We start from the raw sequence: 25249 nt of genomic DNA, 5'->3' as shown, positions 1-25249 counted from the left end.
ACCACCCTCTTCACCCCAACATTCACTCTTCTTTTCTGAAAACCCATACAAATCTTCACCTTAGCCTCCACAAGATAATGATCAGACATCCCTCCAGTTGCACCTCTCAGCACATTAACATCCAAAAGTCTCTCTTTCGCACGCCTGTCAATTAACACGTAATCCAATAACGCTCTCTGGCCATCTCTCCTACTTACATAAGTATACTTATGTATATCTCGCTTTTTAAACCAGGTATTCCCAATCATCAGTCCTTTATATATACATATATAAATATATATATATATATATATATATATATATATATATATATATATATATATATATATATACAGCGCTGGTGGCTGATTCATGTGAGAAACTGCAGAAGCTGGTGACTGAGTTTGGTAAAGTGTGTGGAAGAAGAAAGTTGAGAGTAAATGTGAATAAGAGCAAGGTTATTAGGTACAGTAGGGGTGAGGGTCAAGTCAATTGGGAGGTGAGTTTGAATGGAGAAAAACTGGAGGAAGTGAAGTGTTTTAGATATCTGGGAGTGGATCTGTCAGCGGATGGAACCATGGAAGCGGAAGTGGATCATAGGGTGGGGGAGGGGGCGAAAATTTTGGGAGCCTTGAAAAATGTGTGGAAGTCGAGAACATTATCTCGGAAAGCAAAAATGGGTATGTTTGAGGGAATAGTGGTTCCAACAATGTTGTATGGTTGCGAGGCGTGGGCTATGGATAGAGATGTGCGCAGGAGGATGGATGTGCTGGAAATGAGATGTTTGAGGACAATGTGTGGTGTGAGGTGGTTTGATCGAGTAAGTAACGTAAGGGTAAGAGAGATGTGTGGAAATAAAAAGAGCGTGGTTGAGAGAGCAGAAGAGGGTGTTTTGAAATGGTTTGGGCACATGGAGAGAATGAGTGAGGAGAGATTGACCAAGAGGATATATGTGTCGGAGGTGGAGGGAACGAGGAGAAGAGGGAGACCAAATTGGAGGTGGAAAGATGGAGTGAAAAAGATTTTGTGTGATCGGGGCCTGAACATGCAGGAGGGTGAAAGGAGGGCAAGAAATAGAGTGAATTGGAGTCATGTGGTATACAGGGGTTGACGTGCTGTCAGTGGATTGAAGCAAGGCATGTGAAGCGTCTGGGGTAAACCATGGAAAGCTGTGTAGGTATGTATATTTGCGTGTGTGGACGTGTGTATGTACATGTGTATGGGGGGGGGTTGGGCCATTTCTTTCGTCTGTTTCCTTGCGCTACCTCGCAAACGCGGGAGACAGCGACAAAGTATAAAAAAAAAAAAAAAAAAAAAAAAATATATATATATATATATATATATATATATATATATTATTTTTATATTATACTTTGTCGCTGTCTCCCGCGTTTGCGAGGTAGCGCAAGGAAACAGACGAAAGAAATAGCCCAACCCCCCCCATACACATGTATATACATACGTCCACCCACGCAAATATACATACCTACACAGCTTTCCATGGTTTACCCCAGACGCTTCACATGCCTTGATTCAATCCACTGACAGCACGTCAACCCCGGTATACCACATCGCTCCAATTCACTCTATTCCTTGCCCTCCTTTCACCCTCCTGCATGTTCAGGCCCCGATCACACAAAATCTTTTTCACTCCATCTTTCCACCTCCAATTTGGTCTCCCTCTTCTCCTCGTTCCCTCCACCTCCGACACATATATCCTCTTGGTCAATCTTTCCTCACTCATTCTCTCCATGTGCCCAAACCACTTCAAAACACCCTCTTCTGCTCTCTCAACCATGCTCTTTTTATTTCCACACATCTCTCTTACCCTTACGTTACTCACTCGATCAAACCACCTCACACCACACATTGTCCTCAAACATCTCATTTCCAGCACATCCATCCTCCTGCGCACAACTCTATCCATAGCCCACGCCTCGCAACCATACAACATTGTTGGAACCACTATTCCTTCAAACATACCCATTTTTGCTTTCCGAGATAATGTTCTCGACTTCCACACATTCTTCAAGGCTCCCAGAATTTTCGCCCCCTCCCCCACCCTATGATCCACTTCCGCTTCCATGGTTCCATCCGCTGCCAGATCCACTCCCAGATATCTAAAACACTTCACTTCCTCCAGTTTTTCTCCATTCAAACTCACCTCCCAATTGACTTGACCCTCAACCCTACTGTACCTAATAACCTTGCTCTTATTCACATTTACTCTTAACTTTCTTCTTCCACACACTTTACCAAACTCAGTCACCAGCTTCTGCAGTTTCTCACATGAATCAGCCACCAGCGCTGTATCATCAGCAAACAACAACTGACTCACTTCCCAAGCTCTCTCATCCCCAACAGACTTCATACTTGCCCCTCTTTCCAACACTCTTGCATTTACCTCCCTAACAACCCATCCATAAACAAATTAAACAACCATGGAGACATCATACACCCCTGCCGCAAACCTACATTCACTGAGAACCAATCACTTTCCTCTCTTCCTACACGTACACTTCCCTTACATCCTCGATAAAAACTTTTCACTGCTTCTAACAACTTTCCTCCCACACCATATATTCTTAATACCTTCCACAGAGCATCTCTATCAACTCTATCATATGCCTTCTCCAGATCCATAAATGCTACATACAAATCCATTTGCTTTTCTAAGTATTTCTCACATACATTCTTCAAAGCAAACGCCTGATCCACACATCCTCTACCACTTCTGAAACCACACTGCTCTTCCCCAATCTGATGCTCTGTACATGCCTTCACCCTCTCAATCAATACCCTCCCATATAATTTACCAGGAATACTCAACAAACTTATACCTCTGTAATTTGAGCACTCACTCTTATCCCCTTTGCCTTTGTACAATGGCACTATGCACGCATTCCGCCAATCCTCAGGCACCTCACCATGAGTCATACATACATTAAATAACCTTACCAACCAGTCAACAATACAGTCACCCCCTTTTTTAATAAATTCCACTGCAATACCATCCAAACCTGCTGCCTTGCCGGCTTTCATCTTCCGCAAAGCTTTCACTACCTCTTCTCTGTTTACCAAATCATTTTCCCTAACCCTCTCACTTTGCACACCACCTCGACCAAAACACCCTATTTCTGCCACTCTATCATCAAACACATTCAACAAACCTTCAAAATACTCACTCCATCTCCTTCTCACATCACCACGACTTGTTATCACCTCCCCATTTGCGCCCTTCACTGAAGTTCCCATTTGCTCCCTTGTCTTACGCACTTTATTTACCTCCTTCCAGAACATCTTTTTATTCTCCCTAAAATTTAATGATACTCTCTCACCCCAACTCTCATTTGCCCTTTTTTTCACCTCTTGCACCTTTCTCTTGACCTCCTGTCTCTTTCTTTTATACATCTCCCACTCAATTGCATTTTTTCCCTGCAAAAATCGTCCAAATGCCTCTCTCATCTCTTTCACTAATACTCTTACTTCTTCATCCCACCACTCACTACCCTTTCTAATCAACCCACCTCCCACTCTTCTCATGCCACAAGCATCTTTTGCGCAATCCATCACTGATTTCCTAAATACATCCCATTCCTCCCCCACTCCCCTTACTTCCATTGTTCTCACCTTTTTCCATTCTGTACTCAGTCTCTCCTGGTACTTCCTCACACAGGTCTCCTTCCCAAGCTCACTTGCTCTCACCACCCTCTTCACCCCAACATTCACTCTTCTTTTCTGAAAACCCATACAAATCTTCACCTTAGCCTCCACAAGATAATGATCAGACATCCCTCCAGTTGCACCTCTCAGCACATTAACATCCAAAAGTCTCTCTTTCGCACGCCTGTCAATTAACACGTAATCCAATAACGCTCTCTGGCCATCTCTCCTACTTACATAAGTATACTTATGTATATCTCGCTTTTTAAACCAGGTATTCCCAATCATCAGTCCTTTCTCAGCACATAAATCTACAAGCTCTTCACCATTTCCATTTACAACACTGGACACCCCATGTATACCAATTATTCCCTCAACTGCCACATTACTCACCTTTGCATTCAAATCACCCATCACTATAACCCGGTCTCGTGCATCAAAACCACTAACACACTCATTCAGCTGCTCCCAAAACACTTGCCTCTCATGATCTTTCTTCTCATGCCCAGGTGCATATGCACCAATAATCACCCACCTCTCTCCATCAACTTTCAGTTTTACTCATATTAATCGAGAATTTACTTTCTTACATTCTATCACATACTCCCACAACTCCTGTTTCAGGAGTATTGCTACTCCTTCCCTTGCTCTTGTCCTCTCACTAACCCCTGACTTTACTCCCCAGACATTCCCAAACCACTCTTCCCCTTTACCCTTGAGCTTCGTTTCACTCAGAGCCAAAACATCCAGGTTCCTTTCCTCAGACATACTACCTATCTCTCCTTTTTTCACATCTTGGTTACATCCACACACATTTAGGCACCCCACTCTGAGCCTTCGAGGAGGATGAGCACTCCCCGCGTGACTCCTTCTTCTGTTTCCCATTTTAGAAAGTTAATACAAGGAGGGGAGGATTTCTGGCCCCCCGCTCCCGTCCCCTCTAGTTGCTTTCTACGACACGCGAGGTATACGTGGGAAGTATTCTTTCACCCCTATCCCCAGGGATAATATACATATATATATACACATACACATACACACACATACACATACATACGCACATATACACACACACACACACATACATATATATACATATGAAAAATGTAAGAAACAATTTAGAAAACTGAAACTTCTAGCTTGAAATGAATGAAAAAAAAAAAAAATGAATGTCACATAATGGTTCAACCTCTGGCTATGAAAAAAGGAAATGAAATGATACAATTATGAAAAAAAAAGTATTTATGCAAGATATATATATATATGTATATATATATATATATATATATATATATATATATATATATATATATATATATATATATATATATTTTTTTTTTTTTTTTTTCTTTTTATACTTTGTCGCTGTCTCCCGCGTTTGCGAGGTAGCGCAAGGAAACAGACGAAAGAAATGGCCCAACCCACCCCCATACACATGTATATACACACGTCCACACACACAAATATACATACCTACACAGCTTTCCATGGTTTACCCCGGACGCTTCACATGCCTTGATTCAATCCACTGACAGCACGTCAACCCCTGTATACCACATCGCTCCAATTCACTCTATTCCTTGCCCTCCTTTCACCCTCCTGCATGTTCAGGCCCCGATCACACAAAATCCTTTTCACTCCATCTTTCCACCTCCAATTTGGTCTCCCTCTTCTCCTCGTTCCCTCCACCTCCGACACATATATCCTCTTGGTCAATCTTTCCTCACTCATTCTCTCCATGTGCCCAAACCATTTCAAAACACCCTCTTCTGCTCTCTCAACCACGCTCTTTTTATTTCCACACATCTCTCTTACCCTTACGTTACTTACTCGATCAAACCACCTCACACCACACATTGTCCTCAAACATCTCATTTCCAGCACATCCATCCTCCTGCGCACAACTCTATCCATAGCCCACGCCTCGCAACCATACAACATTGTTGGAACTACTATTCCTTCAAACATACCCATTTTTGCTTTCCGGGATAATGTTCTTGACTTCCACACATTTTTCAAGGCTCCCAAAATTTTCGCCCCCTCCCCCACCCTATGATCCACTTCCGCTTCCATGGTTCCATCCGCTGACAGATCCACTCCCAGATATCTAAAACACTTCACTTCCTCCAGTTTTTCTCCATTCAAACTCACCTCCCAATTGACTTGACCCTCAACCCTACTGTACCTAATAACCTTGCTCTTATTCACATTTACTCTTAACTTTCTTCTTCCACACACTTTACCAAACTCCGTCACCAGCTTCTGCAGTTTCTCACATGAATCCGCCACCAGCGCTGTATCATCAGCGAACAACAACTGACTCACTTCCCAAGCTCTCTCATCCCCAACAGACTTCATACTTGCCCCTCTTTCCAAGACTCTTGCATTTACCTCCCTAACAACCCCATCCATAAACAAATTAAACAACCATGGAGACATCACACACCCCTGCCGCAAACCAACATTCACTGAGAACCAATCACTTTCCTCTCTTCCTACACGTACACATGCCTTACATCCTCGATAAAAACTTTTCACTGCTTCTAACAACTTGCCTCCCACACCATATATTCTTAATACCTTCCACAGAGCATCTCTATCAACTCTATCATATGCCTTCTCCAGATCCATAAATGCTACATACAAATCCATTTGCTTTTCTAAGTATTTCTCATATATATATATATATATATATATATTTTCTTTCTTTTCTTTCATACTATTCGCCATTTCCCGCATTAGCGAGGTAGCGTTGAGAACAGAGGACTGGGCCCTTGAGGGAATATCCTCACCTGGGCCCCTTCTCTGTTCCCTCATTTGGAAAATTAAAAAAAAAAGTGAGAGGGGAGGATTTCCAGCCCCCCGCTCCCTCCCCTTTTAGTCGCCTTCTAAGACACGCAGGGAATACGTGGGAATATATATATATATATATATATATATATATATATATATATATATATAAGATATATAATGCGGGAGACAGCGACAAAGTATAATAAAAAAATAAAAAAAATATATATATATATATATATATATTTTTTTTTTGTCGCTGTCTCCCGCGTTTGCGAGGTAGCGCAAGGAAACAGATGAAAGAAATGGCCCAACCCACCCCCATACACATGTATATACATACGTCCACACACGCAAATATAAATACTTACACAGCTTTCCATGGTTTACCCCAGACGCTTCACATGCCCTGACTCAATCCACTGACAGCACGTCAACCCCGGTATACCACATCGCTCCAATTCACTCTATTCCTTGCCCTCCTTTCACCCTCCTGCATGTTCAGGCCCCGATCACACAAAATCTTTTTCACTCCATCTTTCCACCTCCAATTTGGTCTCCCTCTTCTCCTCGTTCCCTCCACCTCCGACACATATATCCTCTTGGTCAATCTTTCCTCACTCATTCTCTCCATGTGCCCAAACCATTTCTAAACACCCTCTTCTGCTATCTCAACCACGCTCTTTTTATTTCCACACATCTCTCTTACCCTTACGTTACTTACTCGATCAAACCACCTCACACCACACATTGTCCTCAAACATCTCATTTCCAGCACATCCATCCTCCTGCGCACCACTCTATACATAGCCCACGCGTCGCAACCATACAACATTGTTGGAACCACTATTCCTTCAAACATACCCATTTTTGCTTTCCGAGATAGTGTTCTCGACTTCCACACATTCTTCAAGGCTCCCAGAATTTTCGCCCCCTCCCCCACCCTATGATCCACTTCCGCTTCCATGGTTCCATGGAAAAAATGTAGCTTAGACATTGATGAGGGCTGCTGTTGACGTTTGTGTAAATAAATTATACATTTCCTTTTTCCATAGCCAGAGGTTGAACTAGTATGTGACATTCATTTTTTCATTTCATTTCAAGCTAGAAGTTTCAGTTTTCTAAATTGTTTCTTACATTTTTCATATGTATATATATGTATGTGTGTGTGTGTGTATATGTGTGTATGTATGTGTATGTGTGTGTATGTGTATACATATACATATATATATATATATTATCCCTGGGGATAGGGGTGAAATAATACTTCCCACGCATTCCTCGCGTGTCGTAGAAAGCGACTAGAGAGGACGGGAGCGGGGGGCCAGAAATCCTCCCCTCGTATTTTTTTTTTTTTTTTTTTTAACTTTCTAAAATGGGAAACAGAAGAAGGAGTCACGCGGGGAGTGCTCATCCTCCTCGAAGGCTCAGATTGGGGTGCCTAAATGTGTGTGGATGTAACCAAGATGTGAAAAAAGGAGAGATAGGTAGTATGTTTGAGGAAAGGAACCTGGATGTTTTGGCTCTGAGTGAAACGAAGCTCAAGGGTAAAGGGGAAGAGTGGTTTGGGAATGTCTTGGGAGTAAAGTCAGGGGTTAGTGAGAGGACAAGAGCAAGGGAAGGAGTAGCAGTACTCCTGAAACAGGAGTTGTGGGAGTATGTGATAGAATGTAAGAAAGTAAATTCTCGATTAATATGGGTAAAACTGAAAGTTGATGGAGAGAGATGGGTGATTATTGGTGCATATGCACCTGGGCATGAGAAGAAAGATCATGAGAGGCAAGTGTTTTGGGAGCAGCTAAATGAGTGTGTTAGTGGTTTTGATGCACGAGACCGGGTTATAGTGATGGGTGATTTGAATGCAAAGGTGAGTAATGTGGCAGTTGAGGGAATAATTGGTATACATGGGGTGTTCAGTGTTGTAAATGGAAATGGTGAAGAGCTTGTAGATTTATGTGCTGAAAAAGAACTGATGATTGGGAATACCTGGTTTAAAAAGCGAGATATACATAAGTATACTTATGTAAGTAGGAGAGATGGCCAGAGAGCGTTATTGGATTACGTGTTGACAGGCATGCGAAAGAGAGACTTTTGGATGTTAATGTGCTGAGAGGTGCAACTGGAGGGATGTCTGATCATTATCTTGTGGAGGCTAAGGTGAAGATTTGTATGGGTTTTCAGAAAAGAAGAGTGAATGTTGGGGTGAAGAGGGTGGTGAGAGTAAGTGAGCTTGGGAAGGAGTCTTGTGTGAGGAAGTACCAGGAGAGACTGAGTACAGAGTGGAAAAAGGTGAGAACAAAGGAAGTAAGGGGAGTGGGGGAGGAATGGGATGTATTTAGGGAATCAGTGATGGATTGCGCAAAAGATGCTTGTGGCATGAGAAGAGTGGGAGATGGGTTGATTAGAAAGGGTAGTGAGTGGTGGGATGAAGAAGTAAGAGTATTAGTGAAAGAGAAGAGAGAGGCATTTGGACGATTTTTGTAGGGAAAAAATGCAATTGAGTGGGAGATGTATAAAAGAAAGAGACAGGAGGTCAAGAGAAAGGTGCAAGAGGTGAAAAAAAGGGCAAATGAGAGTTGGGGTGAGAGAGTATCATTAAATTTTAGGGAGAATAAAAAGATGTTCTGGAAGGAGGTAAATAAAGTGCGTAAGACAAGGGAGCAAATGGGAACTTCAGTGAAGGGCGCAAATGGGGAGGTGATAGCAAGTCGTGGTGATGTGAGAAGGAGATGGAGTGAGTATTTTGAAGGTTTGTTGAATGTGTTTGATGACAGAGTGGCAGATATAGGGTGTTTTGGTCGAGGTGGTGTGCAAAGTGCGAGGGTTAGGGAAAATGATTTGGTAAACACAGAAGAGGTAGTGAAAGCTTTGCGGAAGATGAAAGCCGGCAAGGCAGCAGGTTTAGATGGTATTGCAGTGGAATTTATTAAAAAAGGGGGTGACTGTATTGTTGACTGGTTGGTAAGGTTATTTAATGTATGTATGACTCATGGTGAGGTGCCTGAGGATTGGCGGAATGCGTGCATAGTGCCATTGTACAAAGGCAAAGGGGATAAGAGTGAGTGCTCAAATTACAGAGGTATAAGTTTGTTGAGTATTCCTGGCAAATTATATGGGAGGGTATTGCTTGAGAGGGTGAAGGCATGTACAGAGCATCAGATTGGGGAAGAGCAGTGTGGTTTCAGAAGTGGTAGAGGATGTGTGGATCAGGTGTTTGCTTTGAAGAATGTATGTGAGAAATACTTAGAAAAGCAAATGAATTTGTATGTAGCATTTATGGATCTGGAGAAGGCATATGATATAGTTGATAGAGATGCTCTGTGGAAGGTATTAAGAATATATGGTGTGGGAGGCAAGTTGTTAGAAGCAGTGAAAAGTTTTTATCGAGGATGTAAGGCATGTGTACGTGTAGGAAGAGAGGAAAGTGATTGGTTCTCAGTGAATGTAGGTTTGCGGCAGGGGTGTGTGATGTCTCCATGGTTGTTTAATTTGTTTATGGATGGGGTTGTTAGGGAGGTGAATGCAAGAGTTTTGGAAAGAGGGGCAAGTATGAAGTCTGTTGGGGATGAGAGAGCTTGGGAAGTGAGTCAGTTGTTGTTCGCTGATGATACAGCGCTCATGGCTGATTCATGTGAGAAACTGCAGAAGCTGGTGACTGAGTTTGGTAAAGTGTGTGGAAGAAGAAAGTTAAGAGTAAATGTGAATAAGAGCAAGGTTATTAGGTACAGTAGGGTTGAGGGTCAAGTCAATTGGGAGGTGAGTTTGAATGGAGAAAAACTGGAGGAAGTGAAGTGTTTTAGATATCTGGGAGTGGATCTGGCAGCGGATGGAACCATGGAAGTGGAAGTGGATCATAGGGTGGGGGAGGGGTCGAAAATCCTGGGAGCCTTGAAGAATGTGTGGAAGTCGAGAACATTATCTCGGAAAGCAAAAATGGGTATGTTTGAAGGAATAGTGGTTCCAACAATGTTGTATAGTTGCGAGGCGTGGACTATGGATAGAGTTGTGTGGAGGAGGGTGGATGTGCTGGAAATGAGATGTTTGAGGACAATGTGTGGTGTGAGGTGGTTTGATCGAGTAAGTAACGTAAGGGTAAGAGAGATGTGTGGAAATAAAAAGAGCGTGGTTGAGAGAGCAGAAGAGGGTGTTTTGAAATGGTTTGGTCACATGGAGAGAATGAGTGAGGAAAGATTGACCAAGAGGATATATGTGTCGGAGGTGGAGGGAACGAGGAGAAGAGGGAGACCAAATTGGAGGTGGAAAGATGGAGTGAAAAAGATTTTGTGTGATCGGGGCCTGAACATGCAGGAGGGTGAAAGGAGGGCAAGGAATAGAGTGAATTGGAACGATGTGGTATACCGGGGTTGACGTGCTGTCAGTGGATTGAATCAGGGCATGTGAAGCGTCTGGGGTAAACCATGGAAAGCTGTGTAGGTATGTATATTTGCGTTTGTGGACGTATGTATATACATGTGTATGGGGGTGGGTTGGGCCATTTCTTTCGTCTGTTTCCTTGCGCTACCTCGCAAATGCGGGAGACAGCGAGAAAGCAAAAAAAAAAAAAAAAAAAAGAAAATGTATTTATATATGTATATGTTGAAATGTATAGGTTTGTATATGTGGATGTGTATGTATATACATGTGTATGTGTGTGGGTTGGGCCATTCTTTCGTCTGTTTCCTTGTGCTACCTTGCTGATGCAGGAGACGGTGACAAAGTATAATATATATGAATTATAATATATATATTTGGATGAAGGCAAGCAAGTATGAATATGCGCTTTTGTACACATGTACATGTCTGAACAGGTATATGTATATGTGTGCACTTGTGTATATGTTAGTTTTTATATATATATATATATATATATATATATATATATATATATATGTATATGTATGTGTGTATGTATGGGCATTTATGCATATACACATGCTTTTGAGTGGGTGGGCCGTTCTTCGTTTGCTCACCAGCACCACCCTGCCGACACGGGAAACAGTAGTTTAATGTCCATAGAAAAAAAGATGATTACCAACGAATGTTTTCATATTGATTTTAGTTTGCATAGTTTTGCCTATATCATAATTACTAACTTTTCTTAACAGGTAGAAAATGATCGTCTTACATGTGTTATAACACTCTTAAGTCGTGGGGCTGAGGTTAATGTTTGTGATGATGAGGGTAACACTGCTCTACATCTATCACGCTCACCTGCTGTTCTTCAGGCCTTGATTGTGTTTGGTAGCCAAACAACTTTAACAAACAGAAAGGTGAGGAATTGTTCGTTTATTCTTTTGTCGATCTAGCCTTGCATGTTCGAGATATTTGAATTTTGTGCAGTTAGATGAAATCAAGAATATTTTATAGTTTTTCCAGACTTGAGAGAATCCAAAACAATGTGATTTGAGTTTCAGGTGTTATAGAAGCAATGTAAGAGTACATTATTAAAAGCTGCTGTGGAGCTTTGTGGCACTGTAGATACAAGTCATAAAGAGACAAACTGGGGTGGAATGAAGATGTGAGAAAAGGGATTGGGAGCAAAAGGAAAGTTTGGGAGAAGCTGAATCTACCAGAAAATATGAATACACAGAGGGCAGTGATTGTGGAACATAAAGTCCTTAATGATGAAGTTATATTTTTCATACTTGTTCACTGTTCCGTGTTAGTGAGGTATCACCAGGAAAAGAACAAAAAGTGGCCTCATATGTTCATATACATTGTCTAGCTGTCATGATGCACTGTATGCAGAGTCTCTTGTCTATTTCCCCAGACCACTTCATTTGCCTTAGTTCAACCTATTACTAACATGTAACCCTGTGTATACTACATAGCTCTAATTCTCTCTATCCCATGCACACCTCTCTTGCTCTGGTTAGTTCAGGCTGTGATAACTCAATGCCTCTTGTGATCCACCAATCCATCTCACTTTTAACCATTACTTTTTCACTGTCACATTAGCCTTTCTTTTAAATGCAGTACAAATTGTATTCTTACTCCTCAGCTTTGTAAATTGTACGCTTTGTCTTTCAGTGCTTTCACATCAACCTTTTCTCTTTGAATATAGCATAAACAGTGCACTAGAGTACACTATCTCTGGAGACTCAATTACCATGGAGATCCCCTTGAGGGAGTTCCAGAAGGGAACAGGTGTATACTTTATAGGTAGTAGTTGGTAGGCAGCCAATGACTAGGGAGGTGTATTACCAGTATTACCTGCTTAGGTATCAGGAGGATTAATGATGGTTGTGTCATGAACCAGCCCTTCAGTGGTTGTCAAGTTGCACTTCTCTGATCCAAGTAGTTGTCTTTTCTTTTTTTTTCACCCACTTGTGGACTTCTATCAATCTGTTCACACATGCAATCTTTCCTCGTCATACATAAAACTTGATAGCACTTAACTCATACAGCTCATTCTTCATACCTCTAGATTTTCTTGTAGTGAGCCTTTTGGTAAAATGGGAAGAGCAATAGATTGAAGTAGTAGGTAGAAACATTTAGGCAGGAGCATGAGGTAGAAACATTTGGTAGAAGTAGTTGGTAGGAGTATTAAGCAGGAGCTTTAAGTAGATGTAGTCAGTTGGAACATTAGGTGGAAGACTACATAAACACTGTGTAGGAGTTGCACCCTGCCAGTGGCCTGTTTAGGGTGAGGCACTAATGGCTAAGAAGCAGCAGTGAAGTTCACTTGTTATGGAGATATTATTGCCATGGTACCCCCTTGAGGGAGTTCCAGATGGGAACAGGTATCAGAGATATAGATAGACTTTGTCTTTCACCTCTTTCATGGTAACATCACCTTTCTTTTTGATGCTGTGTTCTCAGCATTCAGCTTTGTAAAGTGTATTAATTTCACTGTGATGGGCTGAACCTGAATTTACTGTAATTTATTTTGCCAAACTTTACCCTCTTTAACTATACCTTTTAGTTCCCTTTGCAGTTTTACAATTAAATTTCTGCTCATTGAATTCTGAATTTGCCAAGCTCATGGTGAATGCAACTGACATTGAATTAATAAGGGTCAGATGTGAGGATTGAGTGAGGTATTACATTTATAAGGGATCTTTGACAGCTGATGTGTTAGAAGTTTTTCATGAATAGACATGTTCAAAGATTCATTATAGCTACCCTCTTTTTTAATCGAAAATGACCTATTGGATTATAATAGATTGACATGCTTCAATTCATGAAATTTTAATAGAATTGTGTATATTTTACCAAAACCTCTTCTTGGTAATGCATTATATGAGTTCCCTAATTTTTTCTAGGGATCAGCTGTGCGCCATGTTATTGCCACCAGTGCATTTAAGGAAAAGAATAAGATGTTATATCTCCTGCATGCTGTTGGTGCTTCTCGTTGTCAAAAACACTTTGCTGATTGCACTGATGGTTGCTCACCATCAGGATCCTTTGATGGTGTTCCCCCTGACATTTATCAACTTTCTCGAAGCCGTATCAGTTTTGATGAATTTTTGGATACAGCTATGTTAGGAAGGACCATCAGTGGCTTGCAGGCTCAGAATCCTGCAGGGTGAGTTAAAGTACTAGTTTTGTGATCATTTTTCTCTGATTTCATTCTTATGGAAAATTTTGTAAGTCTAATTATCCTGTTAACCTTTTTTTTATATTCACACTCAGGTTTTCTTTACTTCCTTGACAAATCAAGAGCAAGGGAAGGAGTAGCAATACTCCTGAAACAGGAGTTGTGGGAGTATGTGATAGAGTGTAAGAAAGTAAATTCTCGATTAATATGGGTAAAACTGAAAGTTGATGGAGAGAGGTGGGTGATTATTGGTGCATATGCACCTGGGCATGAGAAGAAAGATCAAGAGAGGCAAGTGTTTTGGGAGCAGCTGAATGAGTGTGTTAGTGGTTTTAATGCACGAGACCGGGTTATAGTGATGGGTGATTTGAATGCAAAGGTGAGTAATGTGGCAGTTGAGGGAATAATTGGTATACATGGGGTGTTCAGTGTTGTAAATGGAAATGGTGAAGAGCTTGTAGATTTATGTGCTGAAAAAGGACTGATAATTGGGAATACCTGGTTTAAAAAGCTAGATATACATAAGTATACTTATGTAAGTAGGAGAGATGGCCAGAGAGCGTTATTGGATTACGTGTTAATTGACAGGCGTGCGAAAGAGAGACTTTTGGATGTTAATGTGCTGAGAGGTGCAACTGGAGGGATGTCTGATCATTATCTTGTGGAGGCTAAGGTGAAGATTTGTATGGGTTTCCAGAAAAGAAGAGTGAATGTTGGGGTGAAGAGGGTGGTGAGAGTAAGTGAGCTTGAGAAGGAGACCTGTGTGAGGAAGTACCAGGAGAGACTGAGTACAGAATGGAAAAAGGTGAGAACAATGGAAGTAAGGGGAGTGGGGGAGGAATGGGATGTATTTAGGGAATCAGTGATGGATTGCGCAAAAGATGCTTGTGGCATGAGAAGCGTGGGAGGTGGGTTGATTAGAAAGGGTAGTGAGTGGTGGGATGAAGAAGTAAGAGTATTAGTGAAAGAGAAGAGAGAGGCATTTGGACGATTTTTGCAGGGAAAAAATGCAATTGAGTGGGAGATGTATAAAAGAAAGAGACAGGAGGTCAAGAGAAAGGTGCAAGAGGTGAAAAAAAGGGCAAATGAGAGTTGGGGTGAGAGAGTATCATTAAATTTTAGGGAGAATAAAAAGATGTTCTGGAAGGAGGTAAATAAAGTGCGTAAGACAAGGGAGCAAATGGGAACTTCAGTGAAGGGCGCAAATGGGGAGGTGATAACAAGTAGTGGTGATGTGAGAAGGAGATGGAGTGAGTATTTTGAAGGTTTGTTGAATGTGTTTGATGATAGAGTGGCAGATATAGGGTGTTTTGGTCGAGGTGGTGTGCAAAGTGAGAGGGTTAGGGAAAATGATTTGGTAAACAGAGAAGAGGTAGTGAAAGCTTTGCGGAAGATGAAAGCCGGCAAGGCAGCAGGTTTGGATGGTATTGCAGTGGAATTTATTAAAAAAGGGGGTGACTGTATTGTTGACTGGTTGGTAAGGTTATTTAATGTATGTATGACTCATGGTGAGGTGCCTGAGGATTGGCGGAATGCGTGCATAGTGCCATTGTACAAAGGCAAAGGGGATAAGAGTGAGTGCTCAAATTACAGAGGTATAAGTTTGTTGAGTATTCCTGGTAAATTATATGGGAGGGTATTGATTGAGAGGGTGAAGGGATGTACAGAGCATCAGATTGGGGAAGAGCAGTGTGGTTTCAGAAGTGGTAGAGGATGTGTGGATCAGGTGTTTGCTTTGAAGAATGTATGTGAGAAATACTTAGAAAAGCAAATGGATTTGTATGTAGCATTTATGGATCTTGAGAAGGCATATGATAGAGTTGATAGAGATGCTCTGTGGAAGGTATTAAGAATATATGGTGTGGGAGGAAAGTTGTTAGAAGCAGTGAAAAGTTTTTATCGAGGATGTAAGGCATGTGTACGTGTAGGAAGAGAGGAAAGCGATTGGTTCTCAGTGAATGTAGGTTTGCAGCAGGGATGTGTGATGTCTCCATGGTTGTTTAATTTGTTTATGGATGGGGTTGTTAGGGAGGTGAATGCAAGAGTTTTGGAAAGAGGGGCAAGTATGAAGTCTGTTGGGGATGAGAGAGCTTGGGAAGTGAGTCAGTTGTTGTTCGCTGATGATACAGCGCTGGTGGCTGATTCATGTGAGAAACTGCAGAAGCTGGTGACTGAGTTTGGTAAAGTGTGTGGAAGAAGAAAGTTAAGAGTAAATGTGAATAAGAGCAAGGTTATTAGGTACAGTAGGGTTGAGGGTCAAGTCAATTGGGAGGTGAGTTTGAATGGAGAAAAACTGGAGGAAGTGAAGTGTTTTAGATATCTGGGAGTGGATCTGGCAGCGGATGGAACCATGGAAGCGGAAGTGGATCATAGGGTGGGGGAGGGGGCGAAAATTCTGGGGGCCTTGAAGAATGTGTGGAAGTCGAGAACATTATCTCGGAAAGCAAAAATGGGTATGTTTGAAGGAATAGTGGTTCCAACAATGTTGTATGGTTGCGAGGCGTGGGCTATGGATAGAGTTGTGCGCAGGAGGATGGATGTGCTGGAAATGAGATGTTTGAGGACAATGTGTGGTGTGAGGTGGTTTGATCGGGTGAGTAACGAAAGGGTGAGAGAGATGTGTGGAAATAAAAAGAGCGTGGTTGAGAGAGCAGAAGAGGGTGTTTTGAAGTGGTTTGGGCACATGGAGAGGATGAGTGAGGAAAGATTGACCAAGAGGATATATGTGTCGGAGGTGGAGGGAACAAGGAGAAGAGGGAGACCAAATTGGAGGTGGAAAGATGGAGTGAAAAAGATTTTGTGTGATCGGGGCCTGAACATGCAGGAGGGTGAAAGGAGGGCAAGGAATAGAGTGAATTGGAGCGATGTGGTATACCGGGGTTGACGTGCTGTCAGTGGATTGAATCAAGGCATGTGAAGCGTCTGGGGTAAGCCATGGAAAGCTGTGTAGGTATGTATATTTGCGTGTGTGGACGTATGTATATACATGTGTATGGGGGGGTTGGGCCATTTCTTTCGTCTGTTTCCTTGCGCTACCTCGCAAACGCGGGAGACAGCGACAAAGTATAATAAATAATAAAAAATATATAATAATTATCCTGTTAACCTTTTTTTTATATTCACACTCAGGTTTTCTTTACTTCCTTGACAAATCTTAGACCCTTAATTAATGTTTTTATCAGAAGTTGATTTATTAAATGGTATGGAAAGTTTAGTATTACAGGCACACCACCAAATTTCCGGCAACTGATGGTTTGACACCTCCTTTAGTCTGGACAGATTTGTGTAAGGGAACTTGAAATTACCGCGGCCATCAGACATTTTTACTGGGCGGCCACAGATGGCCTTGTGTGTAGGGGGGTGCTTATTTTTATTCTTTACACTGCACTTGTTGGTGGTAATACCACAATTCTCTAAGATTCTTAGCTTATTTTGCTTAAATTTAACCCTAGCTATGGTTTCGAAGGATGTTTTGGCTCTGAGTGAAACGAAGCTCAAGGGTAAAGGGGAAGAGTGGTTTGGGAATGTCTTGGGAGTAAAGTCAGGGGTTAGTGAGAGGACAAGAGCAAGGGAAGGAGTAGCACTACTCCTGAAACAGGAGTAATGGCAGTATGTGATAGAGTGTAAGAAAGTAAACTCTAGATTGATATGGGTAAAACTGAAACTTGATGGAGAGAGATGGGTGATTATTGGTGCCTATGCACCTGGGCATGAGAAGAAAGATCATGAGAGGGAAGTGTTTTGGGAGCCACTGAGTGAGTGTGTTAGTAGTTTTGATGCACGAGACCAGGTTATAGTGATGGGTGATTTGAATACAAAGGTGAGTAATGTGGCAGTTGAGGGAATAATTGGTGTACATGGAGTGTTCAGTGTTGTAAATGGAAATGGTGAAGAGCTTCTAGATTTATGTGCTGAAAAAGGACTGGTGATTGGGAATACCTAGTTTAACAAGAGAGATATACATAAGTATATGTATGTAAGTAGGAGAGATGGCCAGCGAGCGTTATTGGATTACGTGTTAATTGATAGACGCGTGAAAGAGAGACTTTTGGATGTTAATGTGCTGAGAGGTGCAACTGGAGGGATGTCTGATCATTATCTTGTGGAGGTGAAGGTGAAGATTGGTAGAGGTTTTCAGAAAAGAAGAGAGAATGTTGGGGTGAAAAGAGTGGTGAGAGTAAGTGAACTTGGGAAGGAGACTTGTGTGAGGAAGTACCAGGAGAGACTGAGTACAGAATGGAAAAATGTGAGAACAAAGGAGGTAAGGGGAGTGGGGGAGGAATGGGATGTATTTAGGGAAGCAGTGATGGCTTGTGCAAAAGATGCTTGTGGCATGAGAAGCGTGGGAGGTGGGCAGATTAGAAAGGGTAGTGAGTGGTGGGATGAAGATGTAAGATTATTAGTGAAAGAGAAGAGAGTGGCTTTTGGACGATTTTTGCAGGGAGATAATGCATATGAGTGGGAGATGTATAAAAGAAAGAGGCAGGAGGTCAAGAGAAGGGTGCAAGAGGTGAAAAAGAGGGCAAATGAGAGTTGGGGTGAGAGAGTATCATCAAATTTTAGGGAGAATAAAAAGATGTTTTGGAAGGAGGTAAAGTGTGTAAGACAAGGGAACAAATGGGAACTTCAGTGAAGGGGGCAAGTGGGGAGGTGATAACAAGTAGTGGTGATGTAAGAAGGAGGTGCAGTGAGTATTTTGAAGGTTTGTTGAATGCGTTTGATGATAGCGTGGCAAATATAGGGTGTTTTGGGCAAAGTGGTGTGCGAAGTGAGAGGGTTAGCGAAAATTATTTGGTAAAGAGAGAAGAGGTAATAAAAGCTTTGCAGAAGATGAAAGCAGGCAAGGCAGCAGGTTTAGATGGCATTGCAGTGGAATTTATTAAAAAAGAGGGTGACTATGGTTGTCTGGTTGGTAAGGTTATTTAATGTATGTATGACTCATGGTGAGGTGCCTGAGGATTGGCGGAATGCTTGCATAGTGCCATTGTACGAAGGCAAAGGGGATAAAAGTGAGTGTTCAAATTACAGAGGTATAAGTTTGTTGAGTATTACTGGGAAATTATATGGGAGGGTATTGATTGAGAGGGTGAAGGGATGTACAGAGCATCAGATTGGGGAAGAGCAGTGTGGTGTCAGAAGTGGTAGAGGATGTGTGGATCAGGTGTTTTCTTTGAAGAATATATGTGAGAAATACTTAGAAAAGCAAATGGATTTGTATGTAGCATTTATGGATCTGGTGAAGGCATATAATAGAGTTGATAGAGATGCTCTGTGGAAGGTATTAAGAATATATGGTGTGGGAGGCAAGTTTTTAGAAGCAGTGAAAAGTTTTTATTTAGGATGTAAGGCATGTGTACTTGTAGGAAGAGAGGAAAGTGATTGGTTCTCAGTGAATGTAGGTTTGCGGCAGGGGTGTGTGATGTCTCCATGGTTGTTTAATTTGTTTATGGATGGGGTTGTTAGGGAGGTGAATGCAAGAGTTTTGGAAAGAGGGGCAAGTATGCAGTCTGTTGTGGATGAGAGAGCTTGGGAAGTGAGTCAGTTGTTGTTCGCTGATGATACAGTGCTGGTGGCTGATTCGTGCAAGAAACTGCAGAAGCTGGTGACTGAGTTTGGTAAAGTGTGTGAAAGAAGAAAGCTGAGAGTAAATGTGAGTAAGAGCAAGGTTATTAGGTACAGTAGGGTTGAGGGACAAGTCAATTGGGAGGAAAGTTTGAATGGAGAAAAGCTGGAGGAAGTAAAGTGTTTTAGATATCTGGGAGTGGATTTGGCAGCGGATGGAACCATGGAAGCGGAAGTGAATCATAGGGTGGGGGAAGGGGCGAAAGTTCTGGGAGTGTTGAAGAATGTGTGAAAGTCGATAACATTATCTCGGAAAGCAAAAATGGGTATGTTTGAAGGAATAGTTGTTCCAACAATGATGTATGGTTGCGAGGCGTGGGCTGTGGATAGAGTTGTGTGGAGGAGGGTGGATGTGCTGGAAGTGAGATGTTTGAGGACAATATGTGGTGTGAGGTGGTTTGATTGAGTAAGTAATGAAAGGGTAAGAGAGATGTGTGGTAATAAAAAGAGTGTGGTTGAGAGAGCAGAAAAGGGTGTGTTGAAATGGTTTGGTCACATGGAGAGAATGAGTGAGGAAAGATTGACAAAGAGGATATATGTGTCAGAGGTGGAGGGAACGAGGAGAAGTGGGAGACCAAATTAGAGGTGGAAAGATGGAGTGAAAATGATTTTGAGTGATCGGGGCCTGAACATCCAGAAGGGTGAAAGGTGTGCAAGGAATAGAGTGAATTGGAACGATGTGGTATACCGGGTTCGACATGCTGTCAATGGATTGAACCAGGGCATGTGAAGCGTCTGGGGTAAACCATGGAAAATACTGTGGGGCCTGGATGTGGAAAGGGAGCTGTGGTTTCGGTGCTTTATTGCATGACAGCTAGAGACTGAATGTGAACAAATGTGGCCTTTGTTGTCTTTTCCTAGCGCTACCTCGCGCACATTTGGGGGAAGGGCGTGGTTATTTTCATGTGTGGTGGGGTGGCGATGGGAATGAATAAAGGCAGACAGTACAAATTATGTGCATGTGTATATATGTATATGTCTGTGTGTGATGAGATGTATAGGTATGTATATTTGCATGTGTGGATGTGTAAGTATATACATGTGTATGTGGGTGGGTTGAGCCATTCTTTCGTCTGTTTCCTTGTGCTACCTCGCTAACGTGGGAGACAGCGACAAAGCAAAATAAAATGAATTAAATGAATAATGGTTTCGAAGATATATGAGAGTGCCACTCTTGGTGTCAAACTTAAACACCAGTCCATATTGATCCATGATAAATTATAACTGTTGAAAAAATGGACCATGGAGTTTCGGTGCATAAGGTGTGTGACATCTACAGTATTGGTTCATCAACTGTTTATGATATAAAGAAGCAAAAGGAGAAAATATTGAAATTCTATGCAGACAGTGATTCCAGGAAGCAAATGATGATTAGAAAACTGTGAAAGATGGTAAGAGTACTGAGCATGATTGAGTGATTATGGAATGGTTTCAACAGCATTGGAATGATGGAGTGAACATGTCAGGTAGCATGATAATGGACCAGGCTAAGTTGTTCCATAAAGAACTTAAATTACAACATGAGTGTGACTATAGTGAAGGATAGCTTAAAAGATTCAAGAAGCATCATGGAATTTCCATAAAGTGTGCAGAGAAAAGTGGTCTGCAAACCATGAAGGAGCTGCCAAGTATGTGGATGAATTTGCAAAACTCGTAGCAGTCCATGGTATACTTTAGACGCTTTGGAGATGTATAATTTGTGGGTTAGAGGTGTTTTGATGAATTATTATTACGTGACCATGGTTGGTCTGGCAAAATGGTTAATCCGGTAAGGCTTTGGAACCAAGGGTGCTGGAAAATCGGTGGTGTACCTGTACTGCAACAGTTGATCCAGAGAGGAGCTCCCTAGCCTGCTAGTTTGCTTTGAAGATTTTGGAGATCTACATTTCATCAAGCTTATTATGCACAAGTAAGATGGGGTGAATGGAGTGTGAACGGGGCCCTGAGTGATATATCTTTTTCTATATTAAGTTTAATTTTACCAATTTTTAGGAGTTGGGGTTGAAGATTTTGGTTTGTATTTCCTTTCCTTTCCTTTCTTTTAGTTTTCTCTTTAGCCTGTGATGGCTTTGATTGGGGCATGATTTGCCCATGCCATGTTCAACACTAAAAAATTTTTCCCTGTGATGGATGCTCTTTTTCTTCCCCAGTGAGCATTATTACTGTTATTATTATGAATTTTGGGACAGTGTTACATGATGCAAAGGTGCTGAATAACCATCCTTTCAGTACAATATCTAGGTAGAGATGGAAAGATCACTAAAACAATTTCTATATGTTACACTTTATAATGATTTTACAGATTGAGCAGATTATCATCATTCCTGGCAGTTGAAGAATATAAATATATTGTTTCTTAACTATTCTAATCTTTTTATTTTGCACGTATAGTAATGTTAAGATCCTTATTACAATAAGAAATACTCTTTTATTCATGGTTTACAGCTTTGGACGACTAAGTTCAGATAAGAAAGGAGGGCGCATCTTGTGTCTTGATGGTGGAGGCATTAAGGGCCTTGTTCTTATTCAGCTTTTAATTGCTCTGGAAGAAGCGGCAGGCAGACCACTTATCCAGCTCTTTGACTGGATTGCTGGTACAAGTACTGGTGGCATTCTTGCCCTGGCATTAGCAATGGGTAGGTAGTACTTTGGTGTGTGATGTTTGATCAAGCAGGGAGACATCAAGCTCCTCAGTTATACTTGGGTTAATACCACTTATCTGCTACACTGTTGCTGCTTTAATATTTTGACTGCTGTGACAGACTAAGGATACTTAGTTAAACTTTTCCGGCAACAGTCTTTTTTTAACCTAATGATTTAGACTGAAATTTTGGGAATTTTGAAATTGGAGAATATCTTTTCTCATAGAATTAAAAAAAATAAATTTAAACTCAACAAAACCCATATAAGCATTTCATGTTTGCCACATCATCCAAATATGAGGTGCCAAGTGTACCAGTGCTCAGCATGATTTCACTGTCCTAAACCAAGACAGGGAGAAAGAGGTGAGCAGATGCTATATAGTGCTATTCAGTAACCAAGTAAGTTTTTCCATTAGCATATTGTGAGGTATTTTTTAAGAAAGAGAAAGAAAGACTACTTTCATTGATTTATTAGATATTTTGCTTGAGCTTTCTTGCACTGATGGGAATTTTCACACACATAATGTCCTTGCAATTGATTTATTGCTAATATTAATTTTCCTTTTTTATTTATTTAATTTTATTTTCTATTATACTTTGTCGCTGTCTCCCGCATTAATGAGGTAGTCCAAGGAAACAGACAAACACTGGCCCAGTCCACCCACATACACATGTATGTACATACACACCTACACATGCACCTATACATACCTATACATTTCAATGTATACATACATATACATACACAGACGTGTACATATGTACATGTGTACATATTCATACTTTATGCTTTCATCCATTCCTGTCGCCACCCCACCACACATACCTATACATTTCAACATAATCATGCATATACATACACAGATATATACATATATACACATTTACATATTCATACTTTATGCCTTCATCCATTCCCATCACCACCCCGCCACACATACCTATACATTTCAACGTATACATGCTTATACATACACAGCCATATACATATATACATATGTACATATTCATCCTTTATGCCTTCATCCATTCCGGTCCCCACCCCACCACACATGAAATAGCAGCACACCACATATTGTCCTCAAGCATCTCATTTCCAACACATCCACCCTCCTCCGCACAACCCTATCTATTGCCTACGCCTTGCAACCATATAACATTGTTGGAACCACTATTCCCTCAAACATACCCTTTTTTGCTCTCCAGGATAATGTTCTGGCCTTCCAAACATTCTTCAACGCTCCCAGAACCTTTGCCCCCTCCCCCACCCTGTGACTCACTTCCACTTCCATGGTTCCATCTGCTGCTAAATCCACTCCCAGATATCTAAAACACTTCTTTTCCTCCAGCTTTTCTTCATTTAAACTTACCTCCCAGTTGACTTGTCCCTCAACCCTACTGTACCTAATTACCTTGCTCTTATTCACATTTACTCTCAGCTTTCTCCTTCCACACACTATACCAAACTCAGTCACCAGCTTCTGCAGTTACTCACCCAAATCAGCCACCAGCTCTGTATCATTAGTGAACAACAACTGCCTCTCTTCCCAAGCCCTCTCATCCACAACAGACTTTATTCTTGCCCATCTCTCCAAAACTCTTGCATTCACCTCCCTAACAACCCCATCCATAAACAATTAAACAACCATGCAGACATCACGCACCCCAGCCGCAAACTGACATTCACTGGGAACCAATCACTTTCCTCTCTTCCTACTCATACACATGCCTTACATCCTTGATAAAAACTTTTCACTGCTTCTAGCAACTTGCCTCCCACACCAAATACTCTTAATACCTTCCACAGAGCATCTCTATCAACTGTATCGTATGCCTTCTCCAGATCCATAAATGATACATGCAAATCCATTTGTTTTTCTAAGTATTTCTCACATACATGCTTCAAAGCAAACACCTGATCCACATATCCTTTACCACTTCTGACACCACACTGCTCTTCCCCAATCTGATGCTCTGTCATGCCTTCACCCTTTCAATCAATACCCTCCCATATAATTTCCCAGGAATACTCAACAAACTTATATCTCTGTAATTTGGATGCTCACCTTGATCCCCTTTGCCTTTGTGCAATGGCACTATGCACGCATTCTGCCAATCCTCAGGCACCTCACCATGAGCCATACATCCATTGAATATCCTCACCAACCAGTCAACAACGCAATCACCCCCTTTTTTAATAAATTCCACTGCAAAATCATCCAAACCCGCCGCCTTGCCAGCTTTCATCATCTGCAAAGCTTTCACTACCTCTTCTCTGTTTACCAAACCATTATCCCTTACCCTCTCCCTTCGCACACTACCTCGACCAAAACACCCGATATCTGCCACTATATCATCAAACACATTCAACAAACCTTCAAACTACTCACTCTGTCTCCTTCTCACTTCACCCCTACTTGCTATTACCTTATTTATACTTTGTTATATTTTTAACAAGGTAATTCACTATATGTATGCAAATAATTGCATTGGTGTATTTCCCCCACTGAATTATATAGTTTGATAATCCAAATGCTTATAACTACAGTGATTTTATTTACACTTTTGGTAGTCAGTTAGTATTGTTGGTCACCATATTTCAAAAAGGTGAAAAATGAATCTTGAATTTCCACGTCAGATCAGTCAGAACAAGCGTTGCCTTAAAAACAATCATACTTTTAAGGATGAGGAGTATCAATTCCACATGCATAGGCCCTCCCTTGTCCACTCAACACCATCCCATACCAGAACTGGGGAGAATATACTAGGGGAGAAAGAATACTTCCCACGTATTCCCTGCGTTTCATAGAAGGCGACTAAAAGGGAAGGGAGCAGGGGGCTAGAAATCCTCTCTCTTTTTTTTTTTTTAATTTTCCAAAAGAAGGAACAGAGAAAGGGGCCAGGTGAGGATATTCCCTCAAAGGCCCAGTCCTCCATTCTTAACGCTGCCTCGCTAATGCGGGAAATGGCGAATAGTATGAAAGACAAAGTAGTTTCTTTAATAAAACAAGAC

The 25249-nt window shown here is 41.5% G+C and overlaps 1 protein-coding gene across 8 annotated transcripts in view; it reads left to right on the top strand.

Annotated features, from left to right (window-relative positions):
* The window catches only part of iPLA2-VIA (calcium-independent phospholipase A2 VIA), a 115416-nt gene that overhangs the window by 44176 nt on the left and 45991 nt on the right, over nt 1-25249 (top strand). For all 8 annotated transcript variants that reach the window (XM_071656360.1, XM_071656358.1, XM_071656356.1 and 5 more), the window contains 3 exons: nt 11538-11702; nt 13698-13960; nt 22040-22230. In XM_071656360.1, coding sequence (XP_071512461.1) covers nt 11538-11702; nt 13698-13960; nt 22040-22230 — 619 coding nt within the window. The remainder of the gene's footprint in view (nt 1-11537; nt 11703-13697; nt 13961-22039; nt 22231-25249) is intronic.

Source organism: Panulirus ornatus, chromosome 62 (genome assembly GCF_036320965.1).
Source record: "Panulirus ornatus isolate Po-2019 chromosome 62, ASM3632096v1, whole genome shotgun sequence".
NCBI classification, from domain to species: Eukaryota; Metazoa; Arthropoda; class Malacostraca; order Decapoda; family Palinuridae; genus Panulirus; species Panulirus ornatus.
The sequence above is the reverse complement of the archived record's forward strand: the minus strand, read 5'-3'. Positions and strand labels throughout refer to the sequence as shown.